A 22,325-nucleotide genomic window follows, 5' to 3' on the forward strand; every position below is an offset into this window, starting at 1 on the left:
TAGGGAAAAGAGATTTTCATGATACTTTTGCTATTTCTTAAATTTTTCATCCAAGTTGTGTTTAATTCTGAAGGGAATCATCAGCAAACACCAGGGAATAGCCTGATGGCTTTTCCGTTAGGTACAATATAGGACTTTTTGGGTGTCTGGAAGCAAAGTTTTGAAACATTGCACAGTCATTTGTGGACAGACTGGAATTCAGAGACTCGAGTCGAGGGACTAATTGAAAAGAGTTTGCCAGTCTGCAGCTGGCAAAGGATAATAAGTGAGTCTATCTGTCAGCTGCAGGCGCTGAGGACAAACAGCGAACTGAACTTTGGTAGTGAATGTATTCCTGCTTGTGGCTGTTCAAGAATCGTTCGGCCGACCTCATGGATTATAAAAGTAAATCCCTTCCCCTCCTTTCCCACTCCTCTTCCCATCACACCAAGGGGAGCTAGTTTGCCATACTACACGTATCTGAACAATGTCATTGATCTGTAAGTTCCCGTGTGAGACTTCTGGAGCAATCTTCTATTGTGTCTGTAAGAAACGTGGTGGTTTGTTGGTTCAAAGGTTAACTCTAATGAAAAAGAGCATTTGGGAAGATGTGCTCTTTCCATCGTGCTCTTCTAGTCTAGGTCTTGGCACATCTTTTGTGTCCTTAATTGCTTGTATTGTGTTTTTCTGTTTATTTTACCAGCAGAAGTTTGATGTCACTTGTGTGATATCCCTGCATATCACATTATTCTATTTGAATGTATGGAGCTTGTAAAGGTCTTGAAAATTTACTTGTCCCATTTCAGTGGAGTAAAAAAGCACAGAAATGCTGCCTTTATTTTCACAACCAGCGAATTACATTTCTGGTCTATTTTTGATTAATGTAACATATCTACAAAGAATTTAATCTTTTAACGTAAGCAACATAGTTTGCTCTGACTTCATATTGGCTCCTAATTGTTGCATTTCAGAAGATTAAAATAAGGTTTTACAGGAAATATAATCATACAGTCTTTCAGATCCAAACATCTGCTGATATGAAAAGCAAACTATTAGTGCAAATTATTTAAGCCTGTGAAATTAAATAAGCTGTAATGGATTTTTTTGAATATCCAAGAACTCAGCCTTTGTGTTTTCCAAATGAGACAGGATTTCAAGCAGTTAATTCCAATAACAACTTTTCACAGATTAAGACTTACCTTATTTTTACCAAATTAGTCTTAACCCATGGCCTTTAACATTTTACCCCCTCATTCAGGTGTTTTTCAGTTAATAAGAGGGCTGCCATCTTAGCCACGAATATAGGTAGGGAAGGCTGCAATTAATAGATAACCTGAAACAATAGTTGTAATAGCCCATAATTGAGCTTATTTAATGTGTAAGGAGATTTTCTCACGTAAAACAAAGAATAAGTGAATGTGTGTGAGATTACCAGCATGCATCAGGGGTATGCCATTGTCTTGGCTGAAAAGAGCTGCGCATCTGTAGATAGTTGATAATTCAGATAATTATTCATTTATGTGTAACTGACTATTTCATAATAAGAGAGGGGTGCAAGTTTGGGGGTTTATTTTGTCTGAATTAGATAGGGAAATGATTAATTAGAGAGCTGTATTTCGTGTCAAGTTGTGAATAAATATGTTTAGCATTCGTATGGTTGTTTACAAACAGGAAACCCTCACTGCTTGCCAACACTTTGATTAAAAAAAAAAAATCGTTCAGTTCATCACTAATTCTCTGTAGGAAAGATCTTTACATTTGTGTAGTTTGGCATATTGTAATTAAATTCTTTTAAAACGTTTTAATTAGGCAGAAGTAAACCAGAGTCCTTTCTCTTTGTAAACACTGAGGTGTCACAGAGGTGAGAGCTGCTGAGAGTGCTGCAGAGTGGCTCGACCTTTGGAAAGTGCTCAGCCTGGGGTTTTTGTGCGTCTCCCCGCTTCATTGATAGATGGCCTTATCAAATCAAATAATAAATTCAATAAAGCATTCTTCGGTTAACGTTCTTCAGCTCTGTGTGGGTGCCCTCAAGACCAAATGCGGTCGAGTACTTTGGACTGGCATCTCACAGCAATGTGAGTATTTGTGATGTTTTCCACCCAAAAAATCAGGGCCTTTTGGAGGAGGAACTTGTTGCAAAGGTGTTCATTTTGTCCATCATCTTTTCTGCAAGCACCACTGAGAACCACCGAGTTCCCACCCTTTCAGAGGTCTTTTGAGCATACCTCCATGTGTCAGCTGCTGGCTTCCCAGAGCTATAACCTGTCTCTATTTAGGGCCAGCGCTGGTGACAATATAGCCACGTGCTGCTGTGGTGGGTGGCTGCAAGCACCAGCGTTCATTTAAAGTGCTTTCCTGCGGAGGTGAATTGTGGCACTCAGATGGCAGCTACAGCAAATTAAAAGGCAGTAGCTTGAAGCGCATGTGGATTTGCTTTCAGGTCCCGTGTATTAGTTCCCGGTGGAAATACTGTCATTTTGCGGCTGCTGCGTTGGGTTAATTGCTGTTACAGTGCAGAGTCATTACTGTTGTTGTTACTGGTAGTATTTCTCTTTTCATATTGGCTCTTGATGGACCAGGACTTCATTGTGTGGCCAGTATATCAATGCAGCGTACAAATCAGGTCTTTAATTCAAAGAGCAGACAGTCCTAGGGTATGACTTCACATTACAGCTAAGTCGTAGTAGGTGAGGAGGCAGCGTCTTGCTCCTCTCTCCTTCTGTTCATGCTTTAATTGAATGCAGGCCATTACAGGAACCTGTGCCTTGAAGTTCCAGTAGGGTCTAAGATGGAAAATGGAGATGGAGAGCCTCTGTCACAGTGGTTTCAGGGTGCCAAGAGCCTTGTCTGTGTCAGCTTGTGAGGTTTTCGGAAGGTTGTAGATGTCACGACTGAAAGGTGGCAGTGGAGAGCAGGAGGGACTGACTCAGACGTGAGAAGTGCAGTAAGATGACAGGTGAAGTTTACCTGGTGGCTGCCATCCACTGGCAGGACAGAATCTAGACAGGAACCTACCCTGCCGATGCTTGGGAAGAGAGGGTGGGAATGAGATTGTGTTGCCGCCAAGCCACGGGCGGGACAGAATCTAGACAGGAACCTCCCCTGCCGATGCTTGAGAAGAGAGGGTGGGAATGAGATTGTGGTGGGCTGTTAAGGACCTTGAAAGTGAAGGCAAGACTTTCCTGATTAATCAGCACTACTATGGCAGACTGCGGCTCAGCGTGAAACACCCACTTGGAAACGTCTTTATGTAATCTCGCTTTCAAGTTCTCTGTAGCTACTACTGTGCTTAAGTACTTAAAAAGTAATTAACCAAGAACTACATGCAATACATGCCTTAAACTGCTTCTGCCTGCATTAATTTCCTTGCTTATAACCATTTGCATTGTTTCCTTCTGAATTACAGACTTTGAATTCGGCTTTACTTTTACACCTTAGCCCAGATCATGATTGGTTCTCTGTGGTGTATGCATCGGAGAACAAAGGGAGTTTCTCAGGCAATGAACAAGGCTCTGACAACAGGAAATTTTTCTTTTTCGTGGATCATCCAGCAGTGAAATAAAAAAAAAAAAAATATAAAAAAGAAAAAGTTGAGAAGTTGCCACAAGAAGATATAAAACTCTAATTTTACTTTAATGCTACTCACTTGTAGAATAAGTAATCTGCTTTGGATGTACTTGCTTATCTGATTTTGAGAAAAAAGGTATGAGACGCTGCTGGACTTAGCTGCTTGCTTAGCATTAAATATTGAGGTTTGCACTATAGTTAAGGTTCTGAAATAGTTTTTGTTTAGGAGTTGGCTCTCTTATTTGTATCTTTGGCTTCCTACAGCAAGGAACTAACTGTTGAGTTGCCAGCATAATACAGTATTGATGGCTGCAGAAAATCTGAATTTAGAAAAAGTCTGCCTCCAAAGCCAAGCGACAGCTTTTGACAGTGTGATAGCTAGTTGGTTTTGTAACTGAGTACTTGCTGGTTATTTGTTTGTTTTCATCATGCTTAGTTTCAAGTGTTATGCCTGCATATATTTGAGGCTCATTCTGACATTTCTTGCGATTTGATGTGGGAGTTTTAAATCTTCATGAGATTTTTCTAATTCTTATTGAAGTTACAGGAATCTAGGAGAGCCATTTTTTGAGATATATATTTTCCTTGACCATATTGTGAAATCAGTCGTGAAGCAAGGGAATATAGTTAACAGAGACACCTACAATTCCACGTATTGTTCTGTACAGAACTGGGTTGAGATAGAAGAAGCAGGCTGAGATTTACGTGCGTCTCCTGTTAATTTTAATGTGTGTGACTCCCCATGGCTGCCTTGAGCATCCCAACCTTGATTAATCTAAAGTTAAGTTCCTTTATGCTGGCTTATCTGTGATTGTTTTACGCTCACTCCATTTGTTTCTTAATGTAGCTCTGTAACTTCTTTCACAGTTCAGATTTGCTGATTATATCACTGTGGGGTTGTGGTTAAAACATTCAGCTGTGTTTTTTTTACAAGGTACTCCGGTAAATTTGTGAAAAGTGGCTGGTAGATCATTATCGAATAATTATTTCTCTGAAGGTGATTCCCTTTTTTTAATAAGAAAATAACGTTTACTCGAAATGAAGATTTAAATTATTAAATAAAATTATTAGGAGAAGTGAAGTGTCATCACCAATTTGTAATTGTTTTCTACAAATTTTTTTCTACAAGGAAAAGATTTTGCTGTATTTTATGATTTTGCATGTAGCAAGAGAATTCAAAAAGTATGTAAACCACTTTGTCCACTCCTGACTCATTCCATTTTGCAATAATACAGTTCTTAGCTTAGCATCCTATTCGTGGGGATGTTATTACTGGTCATTAATTTTTAAACTGTCACTTTTTTTTTTAGTTTAAATTACTTTATATAAACCTTGTGGAAGATAAAGATCATTAGCTATCTTTCAGCAGTCCTAATCTGAGCTGAATGTCTTTAATACGTAATGCCAGAGCGGCCAGTCTTCAGCAGAGACACTTCTGGAGCAAATGATAGCACGTCCTCTGATGGTCACCTACTGCTGGTGCAAACTGGGAAAGAGGCTGAGCTGACGGGTAGTAATTTGCACCACATCTCCTTCTGCTGGTTAGGAAATGTTGCAGGCTGAGTTTAGCAAGGAGCGAGGGAAAAAGGTCCTAATTCTGCTTAGGCTGTTTTCCATCTAAGGCTTGATACATCACAGGGCACTAACTCTTCTCCCTCTGGCTGAGCATCAGCTGCTTCTTGGGTGGGATTAATGAGGCCTAGGAAGGGGTCATGCATGATCTCTTCTTATGCTTGTTCTTTCACTTGTTCCCTATGTTGGCAAGGTCATAGGTATGAATTTCAGTTTCCGTCTTCTGATTGGTCTCCTATCCTTGAAAGGATAGGAAAGAACAAGGAATTACTGGTATTGAAATGAAAAGAGAAGTAGTCAGAATCACCCATTCTGATATCATTTGTCCGGTGCTGCGTATCTGAACAGTATTAAGTTGGTAACCTCTGCGATTGGACAGTGTTGTAATTATTGAAAAAGAAACTTATGACTCAAGCATTAACTATTTAATGATTTAATTTGGACAAGTGTGGGGTCATAGGTGCATAGGTGGAATAAAGAAATTATGGGTATATGTTTTATTTTAATGGAAAACTATAACTGCATCGAGTAAGATTTGGATCTGTCTTGATCTGATCTTTTTTCCCTAGTAAGTAGCTAAAAGCAGATTCCTAAAGAAGAACACCAGAGGGAAAGGACGGGAGGTTACTTTCTGATATATTCCCCCTGCTTTCTAGTGATCTTTGATAGCCTTGTATTTATGAGTCATTGACGTCTTTCCTTCCATGAATTTGTTACTGTACATTCTCAACTCCTGTAAGCTTTTGACATAAACCATATCCCATGGCAACAAGTTTCACACAGTATCTATAAGCTGTATTTAAAAATAACAGTAAAAGGACCCCTCTTGTATTTTCACCATCTCTGGCGTTGCAAGAACTAAGGACTAAAAAATAAAATTACCCGGAGGCAGGTACAAAATGGGTGCACCCTGTTCCTTTTTTCTCTTGGTATGTGCTGCTTTGCTTCAGCTTTTCTTTTTGACGATGAAAAGTCCTAATTTATTTAGTATTTCTGTACACAAAGCTCTTTCAATATCTTTGTCACCTTTTCTTCATGCATTTCTCAGTTTTACTATTTCTATTTTGATTTACTTACATGGTAATAGGTAGCTGATTTTCGTGTGGTAGTAATTCGGAACCTAATGAGCACAGTAATTCACATTTTTGATGACTACAGAGTTAGCATAAAAGAAGGGGTTTAATTATTTGGAGATTCCAGGCATGTATATGCAGTTCAGTACCCATGACAATGCATTTTTATTCTTTAATTAAGCTTCTTGAAGTATAGAATTCCTTTTAAAAAGTTTCCATTGTCTTGGTAAGAAAAGCAGTGTGACCTAGATAGGAACTTCTGTGGCGTTTCATTCTCCTCTGCCTGGGGGATACACATCAGAGATGTTTCTCAGGTGACAAAATAGGAAGATCCCAAGTCTTTCTAGAGCACAAGAATAACTGCTCTTCATGTCTTTTCTCCCTTGTGATAGGTATGATCACTCAGTATTTTGATACTCTAGATAAATATAGTCTTTATATTTCCAAGGCTATTTCTAAAGAGTGAATAAAGATAGGTTTCGATGACTGTTGGTTTCAGGAAATAAAACCCTTGCCATGATGGCTTGAAAAGTGGTAGTTGGGCCTGTCCCTTACCCAAAGGTGCAGAGCTGAACATGTAATGATAGGAAGAAATGACAGATGACTGTGGTGCTCTGAAGTCTCACAATGTCAATCTTGCAACATGAGGAGTCTCTCTTAAAATTCCACCTCCTAGATTCCTGTGCCTTCTATAAATAGAATTTTTTTTCTTGTTCTCTTGAGCAGAAACGCAAAGTCATGATGATTGACTTTTTTTTTCCTTTTTTTGTCTCCCTTAGAATTAACAGTATTCATCAAACTCATTGGTTGCTAACTTTGTGTATGTGGCCATTTCTTTAGGACCTCGTTTGAATTTCTGTGGAAGCTGTTTCTCATGCTTCATTTGTGAACTATTTTCAAGGTTAAGTTACTTTTTTTGACTCCTGTTTTTTTATTTGGGTTTTGTTGTTGTTGTTCATAATGTAAGAAAATTGTAAGTATCAAGTACGCTCACAAAAAGACCTTTGAATTTATACTTGAGATTTTTCTGGTGTGACTCTTACTGTGCAGACTGGGAAGTCTACAAATTGCCAGACCTACAACAGACTGGACAGTATTTGGTTTATTTTAACCATTGCTTTGGAAGTGGCTATTGCCAGATACTTTAGAGAAAGTTGTAGTAGTGTTACCATGAATAAACATCATTTCAGTATCTTGCAGGACAAATTAGTTTTGACTGTTTCCAGATAGTGGATGACAGATGTTGGAGAGCACAAGCATGAGAACTGGATACCCAGTAGAGCTGTGGCTGTTCCCATCAGCCATAGGTGTGCCTTCTTTCAGAGAGTGGCTGCGTTCATGAGAGTCTTGCTGTCTCCCAGGTCACCCTAGTTAGACAGGCTGCTGTGATGGGGTCTCATGGGTGGCTACCTAGGTATCAGATATGGAGGGGCTCCAGAAGCAGCTACAAGAATGAATGTTTTAAAATAGTTTCAAAGTGGCAAGTTGTAATGTTGTGCTTTGTTTGGAAGTTTCACTAGTGATCCTCAAACATTATTCACGTCAAGATTTCAGATCTTAAGAGTGCTGTTTTTGGGGAGGGGAGGGTGGAGGGGGGGTTCTTCCCTGAGTTACGAGGTAACTCTTTACAGTAAGGCACATTCTGGCTGGACTTACGTCAGAGTCAAACTAATGGCCAGTCAGTAGAGAGAAGTCACGTCTAAGAATGTTTTCAGATTTATAATATGAACATTTTTAATTAGCTGTTGAAAGAAAGATGAAGTCTTGAACTAGTCGTCAAATCAACAGCTCTATTTTGTCCAGCCCTTTTGTGGGTGTTTGTGATTGTGTCATTTACTAGTATCGGGTTTGGTAATAGGCCAGGGGTCTGTAACACACTGGGACGTACTGACCAGTGTGAGGTGCTGTTTGAACAACTCCTCTGACAGCAGCCCGTGCTGAGGCAGTGCCTTTGATCATATGTCCGTGTTCTCCAGGTACTCCCTCTTTTGAGAAATACTGCATTTTTTAGGTCAAATGATTTAAAATGGTTTGGCCTTTTAACACACCATAAAGTAAGAGGAATCTGTACACAGATATGCACCCCAGGGCATCGTGTGTTGCTGAAAGAACAGGAACATGTGCTACCTGTTGTGTCACATTGCTTAAACGATGATCACATTGCTGTGTTATTTTCCAGAAAGCTGATAATTGTTCAGCAAAAATCTAATTTGAACTTCAGACACTAAAAATGCTAGAGAAACTATCATGTGCCATTGTTTGAAAAATTAAGTGCAGAGGCAAAATTCAGCAAATATTGGATCAATTTTTATAGACTTTGCTGTTGTGGAAGAACAACTTGTAGTCACGCTACTGTATAAACAGTCTTGGATGAGTGGATTTGCAGAGTATCTATCACTTATCACGCTAATATGTCAAATAACATGAATTCCCCAAGTACTTAATGACCAGTGCTTACTGCATGGACCTACAAGAGGGGTGGCATGGGTGCGTCTTGGTTTTGCCAAAATAATCCCCCAAATCAGACCTAAACATGCAACTACTCTTAGTTCTGGATACCCAAAGAGGAAATTTAAAGAAATCTGAAATATTGCGCTCTCATCTGGACACACGAGAACTTCTCACGGGTGTTTGTTCGGTCTGGCAGTATGTCGTCATCCCTTAATTTTATATTGACCTGCATTCTGATCTGCTCATCCAGGGGCTTGATCTCCTTGAGGCACAGATATTTAAATAACAGTCACTACAAATCTATGAACTTTTATTCCTTGTACCCACGGTCTGACAGAAGAGTTATTCTTCCACATCAGCACCAAAGTGCAATCGTTTTAGCAACTACCAGCTGCATTCTGTCCCCAGAACAACACTAAAAGCTGTTGTCCTGGTTCTCAGATATACTTCAGGATAGTACTTTGTGGTCTCAACTTTGTTCTTTTCCTCCCTTTCCTTACTCTCATCCCTTATTACCATCAGTAAGGATTACATTAGGAGGTGGTTGTGCTTCCTATCAGCGAAAGAACAGGCCTGCGTGGTTCAGGCACTCTCTTGCCTGCTCTGCCTGTATTCTGAAGCAGGATTAATTAGCTGATGCTCTGGACTGTAATACCACAGTGTGTATGATTTCTGGACAAGAGCACAGGCGTAGAAAGCACGTGGTGGTTTGCATCTTCACAAGCACATCTGAAGTGTGATCACATACCAAGGGCTGCCTGGGAACGATGGCATTATTGTGATGAATGTGTTTGTGCCAAGGCTCAGGATGTGCAGAGCGCGTGTCCTGCAGATGAGGAAACGTTCCCCAAACCGGCTCGTGAGATTTGTCTCACTGAAAACTGATATTGAAATGAAAGGTCCTGAGGTCACATTGCTGCCTGCCATGTTATTTTTGGAATCTGGAGGAGACTGTGTGCCTAGAATTGGAATATTTCTCATCCCATAACACAGGCTCACAGTAGCTGGCCAAGGGAAGGTCTCCAGGGACTGTTTCCAATTCCACATGGTGCGTAGTCTGCCAGGCCTCGTTTCATCTCATATCACTAATTTAATGAGGTCTGACAGTTTGAACTTCTTTCCTATGTCAGTGACACAGGGGAGTAAGGCAAAATCCCAGGATGGAGATGTTCCCAGTGGTCCATCCTGAGAGCTAGCTTTGGTATCGGAGGGCACTCCCTGCTGCAGAACCCTGCTTTCCTGCGTGTTTTAATTAACTCTTCGAAGGGCCACAAGCTGGGTCTGGTCAGCTAGTAGAGGATTGTTGCTGAATCATTGTCAAAGCAGCAAAAGCCAGTATAACGGTATCCTGTTCTAGGTCCTGAATTTGCTCTAAGCAGGAACGACTGAAGGCTGTAGGATGGCTGTTTCAGCTCATCAGAAACTGGAGCCACGAAGTTTTGATTTTGTGGAAGTGTGGTACCTGGGACTCTTAGTGTGTCACCAAAGGAGTCGCAGTTCTGAAAGACCCTCCTCCAGTGCTGGGCTGGCACACAGGCCAGGCACTGCCATCCTACCAGCCACGCCAGGAATGGGCTTAGCATACAGCGACGGGATGTAGCAGAAACAGGGCGTTTGCTCGTGGTGAGACTGGCATTCCTCAGGAACCCCTTGAATACAGGCCAAAAAAGAGCACCAGAGAAAGTCCTGAATGTGCTTGTCCTGCCTGTCAGCCTGTCCCCCCAAAGAGAAAATCAGGATTTTGTTTGGAGATTCATCAGAGTTCTGCTATGGCATAAGGGTGCTTTACTAGTCAATTTTAAACATTGACCTATTTTAGAATAGTATAAAACATTCAAAATTGCGTTGTATCAGTATTTCTTCACCTGACTGCAAGCTTTCTTGCTTTGCTTTTAGTTGATTTAACCTCCTTAAATTTATTGCCTTCCGACTTTCAAAATTCCATCCCAAAGAGGCAAAATAATATTTTGCATGATTTTTATAAAGTAAAATGAGATAGTTTGGCTTGAAGTAGGAAAAATAACCCTGCTCTTCTCTCCAAGGGGGATTTTATATTCCTTTTCCACATTGAATTGCACTGTCCTCTAGTGACTGTTTTAAGCAATTGCTCTTATGTTTGGAAATCTTTCACGTTCTGATACAGTAGGTTTAATCTTTATTTTCAAATGAACCATAAACGTCTGATATAGAGCTAGAGGTTGAGAGTAATATTTCAAAACTGGATATGAAAAAGTTACATTTGACCTATGGTCCAAGTTATAATGATGTAGAGACATTTAAAAGTGTATCTGACTTGCCAGTTGGAGCAGAAAGGTACAGAGTGAAGACACAACTGTGTGGCATCTGTGCTTCATTACGTTCTACTACCCTGAATTGAGAGTTGGAGATAATCTGCTCCTTCCACACTGAAACAAGTTTTGTTAACTGTGAGTGAGTGAAAGTATAATGACAACCAATGGAATGATAGGAAGGAGTAAATGCACCTTGTTAGATGGACAGTGTACACCTGTGCATCCCATTTTACCCAGTGGTTTGTTTGTGTGTTTTGGTTTTTTAGTATTACTACCTACCTCTTAGAATAGGTCTTTGTCTGGGAGACAACAACAGTTGACTTACAATCCAGGTAAACTCAACCATCTAGAAAGGGTTTGGAACATCTCCTCACCCCTCCGCCTCGGTGTCTGTGTCTCCAAAACAAAGAGACTCACTCTCTCCTTGAAATGCCTAAGATTTCTTTCTTAATAAAAGCAACATGTAGCCTCTAAGATGGTGAATGACAGTTACTTGACTACCTGTAGCTAATGAAGTATGTTCCTGGCGTAGTTGTGTTCGTGTGAGTGTATCTTGCCCTGCACATCTCTAAATTGCTGCTCTTGATGCTTTGCTGTTGGTAAAGGTTCCCACAATCTTCCAGCTCTGTGAGAAGGAAGTTGTTACTTGTCACCTCACTGAAGGTCAGGATATGGCACTATAAAATTCCCGAGTGACAGTGCTGGCCAGGCCTGTGTGTGTTTGCAGTACTGGATGTCTGGATCCAGCGGTAGGTTACGGCCCCTTTACTTTCCCTCCGCGAGCTGGGAATACATCTGCATCTTCAGGGCTTGTGTCCTAGCATCCTGCAGTGATGCTCTGCCATGTGTGAGTGATTTGAGGTGGTGGTGTTCTTCCGCTGGCGTTTATGATGTTGAAGGGGAGAAGAAACAAATGCCTTGCAGTATGCTGCTGGCTTGCTTTTCTCATTTTCTTTTTTCTGGCAACTTAATGGGTTAGTTTGGTGAAAGAATGTGTTTTTGCAAACACAAAATTAGACTCTGTTGACCAGGATTGGGAGGCATGAGACATGTTTTAACCTCAGAAAATGCTGAGACGCCTCCAGAGAGGAACATGTTTGCCAGCTGTACCATGCAAACCCTCTGTCTTCTGTGTAGATGTGACCTGTGGCGTCCTGGAGAAGAACACCTGACAAATACAGTCTGCTTCAAACTGTCTGGGTGCACTTTTAGCTGATGAAAGAGTTAGGAGTGGTCAATAAATGAATTCAGTTAGCTTGAAATGCAAAGGTGTTTTTTTTTCAGATTCCAATCAAAGCAAACTGTAAGTGAGTTCCTTGCTAGTGTGGCTTTTAATTTGCTGCAGATGTAGTTCTACTGACGGTTGCTGAATAGCTTGTTTTCAACTAAAATAAAAGGACCGAGCTTCTGAGCAGCAATTTACAGCAAGGTCAGAAATTATATTGGTGATTTTATAACAATATTTATAGTTCACTGTGTGAGCGTTCATGCATCTGTGTGTGCATATAAGGGAAAAGACGCATGCGAAGTCACAGGGAGTTCATCTGACACTGCTCATAGCTGGAAAACTATTCCAAGTCTTTCCTTCTGTCATCAGATGAGATAATGTGGGGTTTTTTTAGAGCTCCTTATAAAAATACACTAGCAGAAACTTCAATTAAAGGGATCTGACTATTGGAATAATAATATTCTTGAGCTATCTTTATGTCAGCCATCCTGAAATATTTTGTTAAAACATGGAATTAAAACACCTAATTTAAAAAAAAACTACACATGTTCCAGTATGCATTTCAGAGGTATTCACAAGAGATCTCTGCTTTACAGTCATGGCCTTGGTGATTTGGCGTTTGATTTTTATTGACAGTTCTCTAGTTGTATTTCCAGCCTCATGTTTTTGTGCAAAACTCATACTCGTTCTGATCCTGAAAGGCAGTAGTTAAGAAAGAGGTTTCACAACTGGCTTACACATTCCCACCTCGTCCTGGTCCTAACAGCACACTGGGTGTTCTTCCTCACTTCAGAACCGGTGTTTGTGGTGCCTGCAGGGTCGGTGGGATCCAGGAGAAAAGCCAGACAGCTTCTTTGGTGGCTGCCCATCCTGAGGTCATCTTCAGGTGATTATGAAACCTCAGCCTGAGTTAATTTGCATTCTTGTTTGGATTTTTGGTTTATGTGGGATTCAGAGCTCTGCCTTGCACGAGGTATCTGCCATTGTTCTGTGCCTCAGCACGTTGTTATCCTAGGCCTGTTGTAATTGTTCTGTGCTAATAACCAAGGCGGGAAATGACAGAGAAATTACAGCTTGGAAGTATCAAGTCTTTGTCCTGTCTCCTGTGTACAGAATGTGTGGTGTTGGTGCGGCCGCTGAAGGTCAGCAGTCTGGAACACAACTGCAGACAGCCAGACGTCCTATAGATTTATAAATGGGCTGTAGGAGAGGTGGAATGCTTTACAGGCACTGCCTGTATTCACCCTGAAGTGTATGATGATCAGATGTCAGTATGCGTTTTGTTAAGGCTAAGAGCATTTTAGAGGGGAAAAAAAAAAGGAAGAAGAAATACAGTAAATGCACAGACACTATCTATTTTTTAGAGTGCAGGCAGATACGCTAGAGCTGCTTCTGCTGTACATAATGTGCCGTCAGCAGCGTGGAACCTGGCCGTGCTGTGGGTTGTATCGGTGATCCAGTTCTAACAGTAATCTCCCAGCACCGTTACTTCAGTCAGTGTACAGTTACACTTATTTGGGGTGGGGATTTTTAGGTGCCAAACACTCAAGGCAGAATTGCAGGCTATGCCAAAGCTCACCTGAACAAAAAGCGCCTGTAAATGAAAACTGTTGGTTTTATTAATAAAGCAACACAGATTTTATATAGATAGAGCTATACATAAATACGTCTAATTTTGTATATACAGAGAGAAAAGGCTATCTGTGTGCCTGCATATGTGTTCATACAGTGTTTAGGAGCTATGAGATTAATGGCATGAAGGCAGTGAGAATGCAGCACTCGGTTCTACCCCTTCTACTTCCCACCATTGGTGCTTAGACCTGGCAGACGATGGGTTGTGACTACTATAGAAGGTGGCCTTCGGGCTATTGTGGGTTCACTTATTTCTCCAGAGGAGTCCATGATCAGCTGTGAGTGCGTTTGTTGGTGATTTCACCTCTATCAAGTGTATTGGTGGCTGTGGGTGTACTGTGGATAGATGTGCTGCTATCTTTAGCTTCCTTAGTAATGTTGCTGAAATACAAGATCATTTTATAAGGCGTGCTGTGGGGTGAAAGTGGTTAGTAGAATAATAATGCTGTCAAGTAACCTGTCGCGTATGTAAACAGTTTGCTCTCTCCTTAATATGTGTAATAGTCCGTAGATACTGAGCATGTTAATATGTAATGGCTCTGGTATACAATAGGAGAGTTTTTTTCTGATAGACTTAAATAATACAGAGATTGTGCATTCTCTGTGCACATGAAATACTGAAAACCTTTTCATCCATCTCCTGGGTCTGAATGTTAAAGTTCTTTCAGCTGGAAATGCAAGATCTAGTCAGGCTACAGAAGCATATATAAACAATGTTCACAAATTTCAGCAGAGTTAAAGTGAATCTCAGCATCATTTGGGCTGATCTTTTGGCTTATTTGGAAGATTACAATAAAACCCAAGATTGAATTCTCCACCTGGTTCAGTTTCGTATTGATTGAATCGTTTTAGACTCCTCTCTAATTTAACAGTGTATTTTTATTAAAGCCAAGCATACAAACATCAATTATCCAAGCTGCATCTAATTTCCTTCAACATTTTTTTTCCCTTTTACCGCCAATGGATTAGAAGACCTGATTAGAATTCAGCTTGAAAGCTGAAAAGCAGATCCTTCAATGAGAATGTCTGCATCAGGAATTAAAATATCCGTACTGGGCATAAAATCCTCTTCCTTATCTCTAATAACGTAAGCACACTTGGTTAAGTTGATCTGCCACATGCCTGGTGCAATGTCCCTGAATTAGGAGCAAGTATGAGAAAGGGCGGGATGGTGTCTGTGGCTTGTCCCGCTGTTAGGATCCGTCCCAGTATGTTTTAACATCAAAGTGCTTTCATAGATATCTCTCTGCCATAAGGGTTAGTGTGATAAGGGTTTGAAGAGCTCGATTTTTTTCTATACATGTGTTTGCCTCCTAACTCCAAGAATCTCTGCAGGTGCCCAAGCAGCAGCAGCAGCAAGACAGAGAAGGGCCCTTCTCAGGTTTCTCTGTTGATAGGTTCTACAGAGTAAAGGATTTTGTAACAACACAAAGGCGATAAAAATAAGTGGAATGACATCACCATCTTGATGTCCAGAAAATCTTAAACTGGTAAATGCATGCACTTACCATGACATTAAAGCGACAGCCCGTGCCTAAACTATCTAAGAAAGAGTTTTAAAATCTATTAAATTGTGTGTTCTGATGTGGCGGGATTATTAATTTCCTTCTGACACCTAGTGTGCTCTGCCTGTGCTGGGGAAGCGTGTCCTGAGCCACGTGCAGGCTTTACGAACTGAAGCAGGTGGTGTAATGTGTACTGAATCATCATACCGAACTTCAGTGGGAGAAATTTGGACATCAGGATTTTTAAGGGAGTTTAGTATTAATCATTGCTCTACTTACGTAGTATTAGAGGTGTTTCATGCTTTGAAAAGGCCCAGAAGAATTCTCTTCATAGTATCAGGATGCCAAAAGAGTGAGCAAATCTGAACTGGATTTACTACTCCGCTGCAAATAGTAAGAGGAGACAAGGAGCAGGGGCAGGCAGCATCGCAGCACATCAGCGCTGGAAAACTAAATGCAAGAGCTGGTGTCTAAAAAGCTTGAAAGGAGAAAATGGGGCTGTGTCCCATGTGGGCAGATGGCAACTGCTCTGATCACTTTTGGGTGTCATGATGAAAAGTCCTGGAGCTGGAAGGAGCAGCAGGTGATGAGAAAGGTGTCAGTGTCATCTTCATTTTCCAGCTGTTGTGCTGGGACTGGAGTTTGATGGTGCAGAGTGAACTATGCTTTTAGTAAGCAATGGGTTTGCAGTCTTGGGTGCTGCTGAAGCAGTGAGATGATTTCTTGTGGGAAGTAAAGTATTAGTCAAGATCTATTTTCTTCCTCTCTTATGGCTGCATTGTGGATGGCAGATTCACTAACAGTGGTGAGCTTTCAGTCTGCGTGTGTGACTGCGCATCACAGGAGTTAATTGTCACGTTTTGTCTGCGGAGAAATATTAAACCTGATTGTGCAGAGCCAGGAACATGCGTGACTGCAGGGAATTTTCTTGGTGCTGGTATGAGTCTGGCTACCTGGAGGTGGGTGAAGTGAATCTGTTCGTCTTGTGCAATGAGTTAAAAATAATTGCGGTTGACATCATGCGCAAGTGAAATCCAGTGATATTTCATTCTATCGGACATAATCCCCTCTTTATCTTGTTGTCTTTTGAGTCAACATGATTCTGGCAAAGCTTTTTGTGACACCTAGTGAAGCTTATCATGGAGTACCCCAAATGTTGTGCCTTATCCCCACTGTGAAGCAGCATAGCAGTGCAGTGTCCCTTTCCGTTTAATAAGCCGTGGTGGAAACCCTGCTGTAGGAACTGGGGTTCAGTATTGTACTACCTCGCCAAGGGGAAGGGAACCCTGTTAATACCCCGTGTGTCCTCACGTCTTGTATGGTAACTTAACTGTGAATTGAGTGCAGGAATTTCAGTTTCCAGAAACTGATGAGTAGCCGTTTTTTTGAGGTTATCAGTTAATCTGTTGTAATGAATGCTCTTCATTACACGCCTCTCCGTGTTAATTAGAAGGGATTTTTGCTCCTCTTTATCAAGTCAGGGCAAGTATATTACCTTTTCCTCTGTACTGCTTATGATGAAGTGTGTATCCAGATTGTTTTGTGAAGTGTCCACATGAATATTTCATTGCGTCTGCAATTCATATGCTGCATTTTCTGAGCTCCAACCTCTGACAATTACTCAATAAATTAAAAAATCCAAAATATATATTGTTTAATCTCTTTTTATTTATACTTATCATTAGAAATTTCCCTTTTCTGTGCAGTAATGTGTTTATGGCATTAATTACCATGTAAGTTTAGACCAAGGCAATTAATCACAGCTGCACACTACAGAAACAATGGGCTCAGAATCAAATTCTCTGAGTACAGAAGTGAAGCTTGTATCTTCCATAAATGAGAATCTGCCTGACAGAGGGGAATTTGTACCCTGATTTGGATCTTTTACCTCTGTTTATTAAAAAAAAAAAAAAAAAAGACAAACCCCCCACCTATTTTCTACTCTGTTTCTTTCCTGCAGGTCGAAGCAATACTTGTAAACATATTTGGTGGGATTGTGAACTGTGCCATTATAGCCAACGGCATTACAAAAGCCTGCCGAGAGCTCGAGCTGAAGGTGCCGCTGGTGGTCAGGCTGGAAGGTGAGTGCAAGGGGGTTCAGACGGAAATCATCCCTCAGGTGCACAGTAATCCCCTTCCGCTTGCTTCGGTCTCTAAGCTCTGAACACGTTAGTCCCACACAGTAGGTCCAGTTCCTCATCCATAGCATGACCTGAAGCAAATAAACTCTTTCCTTTCATATTTCTGTACTCCACGTCCCTGGTGGTGCTTGAAGCAGTGAAATTTTGCCATGAAAGCATTATGGTTTCGCTTGTAAGATTTGCAATGCAAATAGAAATTATTTCGATGGAAGTTTCTGTTTACTGGAAGGTATTTTATTTCAAATGATTTTTTTACTGAACACAATTCCATTATTGCTAAACCTGCAGCAACTTAATTTACTCCAGTACCATAATTAAAAGAAAGATGTTAAAAACAGTCTTTATGTGAGAGATTACTCTAACGTGTTCTTCTGCCCAAGTATCCAATCCAGCTCAAATCCATAAAAAAACCACGAGACTTGGTAATGGTAAGGAATATTTTTTTAGTACATCCACCATTGTTAAACTGGAAACAAAGAAGTAATAGATTGGTCAGGAAGAGCGCTCCTTGGCAGGTGCTGTCTTTAACACGGTGGCAGTGAGGATGGAGTGTTGTCTCTCATTTCTGAGAAGTGCCGTGAAGGAGGAGGAGAGGTGGTTCTGCTGCCATTGACTGAAAAGGTGCTTTGATTAAAAGCAGCGCACAGCTCTGGTAAGCATTTCTGCTGAGCAAGTTTGGAAGACAGAGCTTTTTCCGTTTGGTTGTTTTTTTTTTTTAAGGCCCGTTCCTCAGGAACATCAATATTCATGTTTTGGTGTGTGTAAAGAACATAAAACGTCCTATCACTGAGCGTTGGCAGCGAAAGGAGGAAATGCATCCCTTTGTGTACCTGGGATACAAACCAAGGTGGTTTTTAACACAGAGAGGGGAAGGAGAAAAGCTTTTAAATACACTAGACCTTTTCCTTTTTAAAAAACAGGATCATCAGAACTCATGAAGGTGCAATTATCCATGAAGCCTGTTGGTTAGAGGGTCCTTGTTTGGCCTTTTGTGAGAAAGCATTTTCCCATCCCTCCTTCTCATGTTGCATGACACTTGTACGTAGCTTAGGTCTGGGCAGACCACAGCTTGTGGCTTGCAGTCTTGTCCTGAAGAAGTCCTGCTGTGCATTTCACTGCAGGGTTTGAACAATTTCCAGAGTGCTTTCTGGATTTAACAGGGGTAGACTTTTGCTCTGGTAAGTGCAGGGAAACTTAAATTCTCTAAAATGGATTTTAGAAAAAACATCTTATTTGGATGATGCGGCACCACTAAACACCTTAAGATAGTTTAATATGGATGAAGGAGAGACTGATGGATGTTGGTGAACAGCAGGAAAGTTTCATAATATAAAATCTCATTGTTTACCAGCTCTAGGCAATGTTGTTTAGCTTTTTGTCATAGCAAAAAACTTCTCCTGTCTGTCCTAGCTGGGAAAAAGTTTGTGTCAGATCTACAAGACTTCTCATCTATTGTAGCTGTTATTTTTTGACTGAGGATACTGGAATGGCCATTAGTTTTTCTCACGAGCAAGATATTGCAAGTTCGTTCTTGCGCAATATTCGAAACCAGTTTAAGAGAAACAAGAAAGTAATCCTGCTCATTTTAAAGTCTGCTGTGTCTGCCAGTAGGTTTTCTTGACCTTTCTCCAGCACTTTTGGTACTTCCATGATTGAAGGCAAGTAAGGATGAATTTTTTTTTAATGTGACTTCTGTGAGATTCAAGATGCAAAGCAGTCCGTGGGCTGCTGACTCCAGAGGTGGTGACATCACGTTTTCTTGGGGAAACTGTCCCAGAATAATGCAGCAAACTCCCACTTCTGCATAATATTTATCTCAAAAGCTTTTTAATTCCTTCTCTCTTTCCTAGTGTTGCCCATTAGTTCATCCTAAACAAAGAGCTGTGATATCTGATCTAGTTGCAGATGTCCCTGCTCACTGCAGAGGGTTGGACTAGCTGACCTTTAAAGGTCCATTCCAACCCAAAGCATTCTGTGATTCTGTGTTTTCAACCTTACAACATTTGAAACGGTTAGCTTTGTAACTCCTGCTTTCTCTGCCTCCTTAATCACCCAGCTAAGCAAAATAATACATATATATATATGGTTCCTTTAATCCTTAGAAATCAATCCCTCTGGATCCTTAATTGTCTTTTTTGTTCTTCTTTGAACTCTACACCAGGTTATCTAAACATAAGGATTTTTAACTAATATGTAGAAGTAGATAAGGCTACCCAAAACTTTTTAAAACATCTCATAACATTTTACACTTCAAAAGAAGAAAAGGGTCAAGTCCTTTTTTGGATTTCCATTTTGAACATTTTTCCAACAGAAGGTTCATGAGTATTCCCATAAATTTAACAGATCAGTGACCTGCACTTTAAAGATGCTTTGCCCGCATGCACTGTATTACAAATGTCTTGATGACTAGAGTTTTAATCAGTCAAATCTGTCTTGATTTAGCAGGATTCTGTGGACAAATCTTTGTTCTCAGTTGTATAGTAATTACCAGCTGTTTTTCCAGTGGATAAAGGAAGGATTACTCTGCTCTTTGAAAATGGTAACTTCATAATTACATGTATTTACTTGCTGTATCAGTAAAGAACTCACCAGCTGAGACACAGGATTATTGTTGTTTAAGAGGCTCATGGACAAATGGAGAAAGTACATATTCCAAATTTTATCTTTTACAGATGTAGAAAACTAACTTCTGCTGGTTTTATTGAGGGGTTTTTTCCTCTTTAAAATGTAATGTACTTCAATTAAACTTTGTGAAGACTGACTAGGAGCGCTGAATGGAATCCAAACCTTCTTTCTCATTTATGTAGCTCAGAGTTAGATGAAAAGAGGAAAAAGTAAAAAGGAATTGGGATTAGATGTCTTCTTCCTATGCTGGAGATTTTACATTCTCTGTCTTTCAAAAAATGAATTCTCTTTTTCTCTGGTCATAAGACAAGAAGAATTGGGAGGAATTAGAACTACTTAATATGTTGAAATGCAGCTAGAAGCAAGTTGACTTTTATTCAAATGTCTGAATCCAAAATTTCCTATTGTGATTTTCAGCCACGTGATTTGTGATGTCACGTGTTCTTCAGAATCACATATTTTTTAAAATATATTCAGAAATCTTTTACACACAAGTGAATTTTGCTCCAGCCTGTATATCTTGCTCATGGATATGGTTTCGTATGTATGTCTGTGGCTTTTTTAGTATCCCAAATTGTCTTTCAAGAGAGAACGGGGTATTGCAAAGCCGCACAGAGAGCTTTGTTCATGTCAAGCACTTCAGACATCCTGAGTTCAGCACAAATTTAAATGTGACTTTTCCAGTTAGGGTGTAAACATGAGGGAGGGGAAAAGATTGAAATACTCTTTGGGAAAAGGTTAAGATAGAAAAGGGCAAATGGGGTGGACAGAATAGAAAGGATTTAATTGTGTCTTACTAGGCAGTGGAAGTTGATCTATTGTTGATTGCAGCACCAATATCTACAAGATATATAAGACACTAAAACTTCATAGGTTCTGTAGCTAAAGACCATTAATTACAGCTTATCACTAGCCAAACCTCAAATCAGAAGCTGTTGACCAAAGGCTTCAAACCTTGATGAACTTCAAACCTTGTCCTTTTTTCTCCAGTACCTCTGTCTTTGAGGCGTGAGAAGCTGTCAGCTTCCAGCCTCTGGGCTAGCAGAAACGCCATCACCTTGGTCCATGCCAGAGCGGGAAATGTGGCTCTTCGTAGGCTCATCAGTGTGGCCTATCAAAGCTAAAACATTGCTGTCGGTCATGTATCATGGTCACGATGTGCACATGTCAACAATAGTTTTCAGACATGCTGCATATTGTGAAATATTTTGTCAAGGCAGAATGGTTTGGGTAGATGGGATTATTTTTTTGGTTAGTTTTTTGTTTGTTAGGATATACCAAATATGCATCACAGTGTCTTCTCCCCTTAGGTCTTATTTACCTGAAAAGCTAGAAATGGTATTGCAGAGCCTTGCATCCTCTCTAGCCATCTGCACTAACAGTGGCAATGTAGCCTGTTCCTCGTGGTTTTATGACAGTGCAAGTGAATAAATGAACATTTATTATTTGACAACAGTCAAAATCCTGTTGGAGTGTGGTTGGGGGTGGTTTATTTATTTGTTTTCATTTGTCGAGGGTTTGTATGCTTGCACACACTGTTACTAACGAGTCAAGAGGGCTGCATTCATTTGTAACTGTGCGTGAGTATAATCTCACAGTTTATAGAAACATGCTTAGAATATTTATTACTAGGATTTTTAGGTAATGAGTTGAATAAATTTGCTTTGTTAGTGATAGAGATTCGAAGGCAACAGAAGTGTAAATGTGAGAGATTGCATGTGCTCAGAGAGGTTGTTTCAGAACCCAGCTTTCAGAAGGAGGATATTTTGATTTAAAAGCCTGAAGGTATGCTGATAAAATTACAGCTTTCCTGTTTTTCCATGGAGTGTCATTGACAAGATGTGTCAGAAGCTAAAAACTTCTTTTTCCCATTAGAAAGCCATTCCCTTAATAGTCTGGTTTAAAAGAAAAAAAACAATAACAAACGAACAAAAAACCCCCACCCCACCACCACACCGCCCCCCCTCCCCAGCAACAACAACAGGAGCCCTGTAGCCTTCAGTCCTGTGAATTTTGGCCCTTCCTCAGCTGGCTGCAGAGAGGGTGAAGGACGGGTTGTTGCGATAGCCTGTGTATGGGATTCTGTTTACAGTTCTCTGACACCATCCAGTGGTAGAAGGTTAATGTTAGAATCGTGGGATTATTTATTTGTTTATCTTAACGTCTTCTGCAATAAGATTATGTCCTGCGTAGATTCTTAAATGTTTCCATGCTTTCTAAATGTTCAATTTTAAGACTCTTGCCTTTGCTTTCAGAAGGAT

At 40.4% G+C, this 22,325-nt stretch overlaps 1 protein-coding gene across 1 annotated transcript in view; it reads left to right on the forward strand.

The window, feature by feature from the left end:
- SUCLG2 (succinate-CoA ligase, GDP-forming, beta subunit) overlaps positions 1 to 22,325 on the forward strand; it is a 103,012-nt gene that overhangs the window by 78,252 nt on the left and 2,435 nt on the right. Inside the window, exon 9 of the mRNA XM_010131489.1 lies at positions 17,259 to 17,379. Within this exon, the coding sequence (XP_010129791.1) occupies positions 17,259 to 17,379 (121 nt within the window). The remainder of the gene's footprint in view (positions 1 to 17,258; positions 17,380 to 22,325) is intronic.

Source organism: Buceros rhinoceros, unplaced genomic scaffold (assembly GCF_000710305.1).
Source record: "Buceros rhinoceros silvestris isolate BGI_N320 unplaced genomic scaffold, ASM71030v1 scaffold8982, whole genome shotgun sequence".
Lineage (NCBI taxonomy): Eukaryota > Metazoa > Chordata > Aves > Bucerotiformes > Bucerotidae > Buceros > Buceros rhinoceros.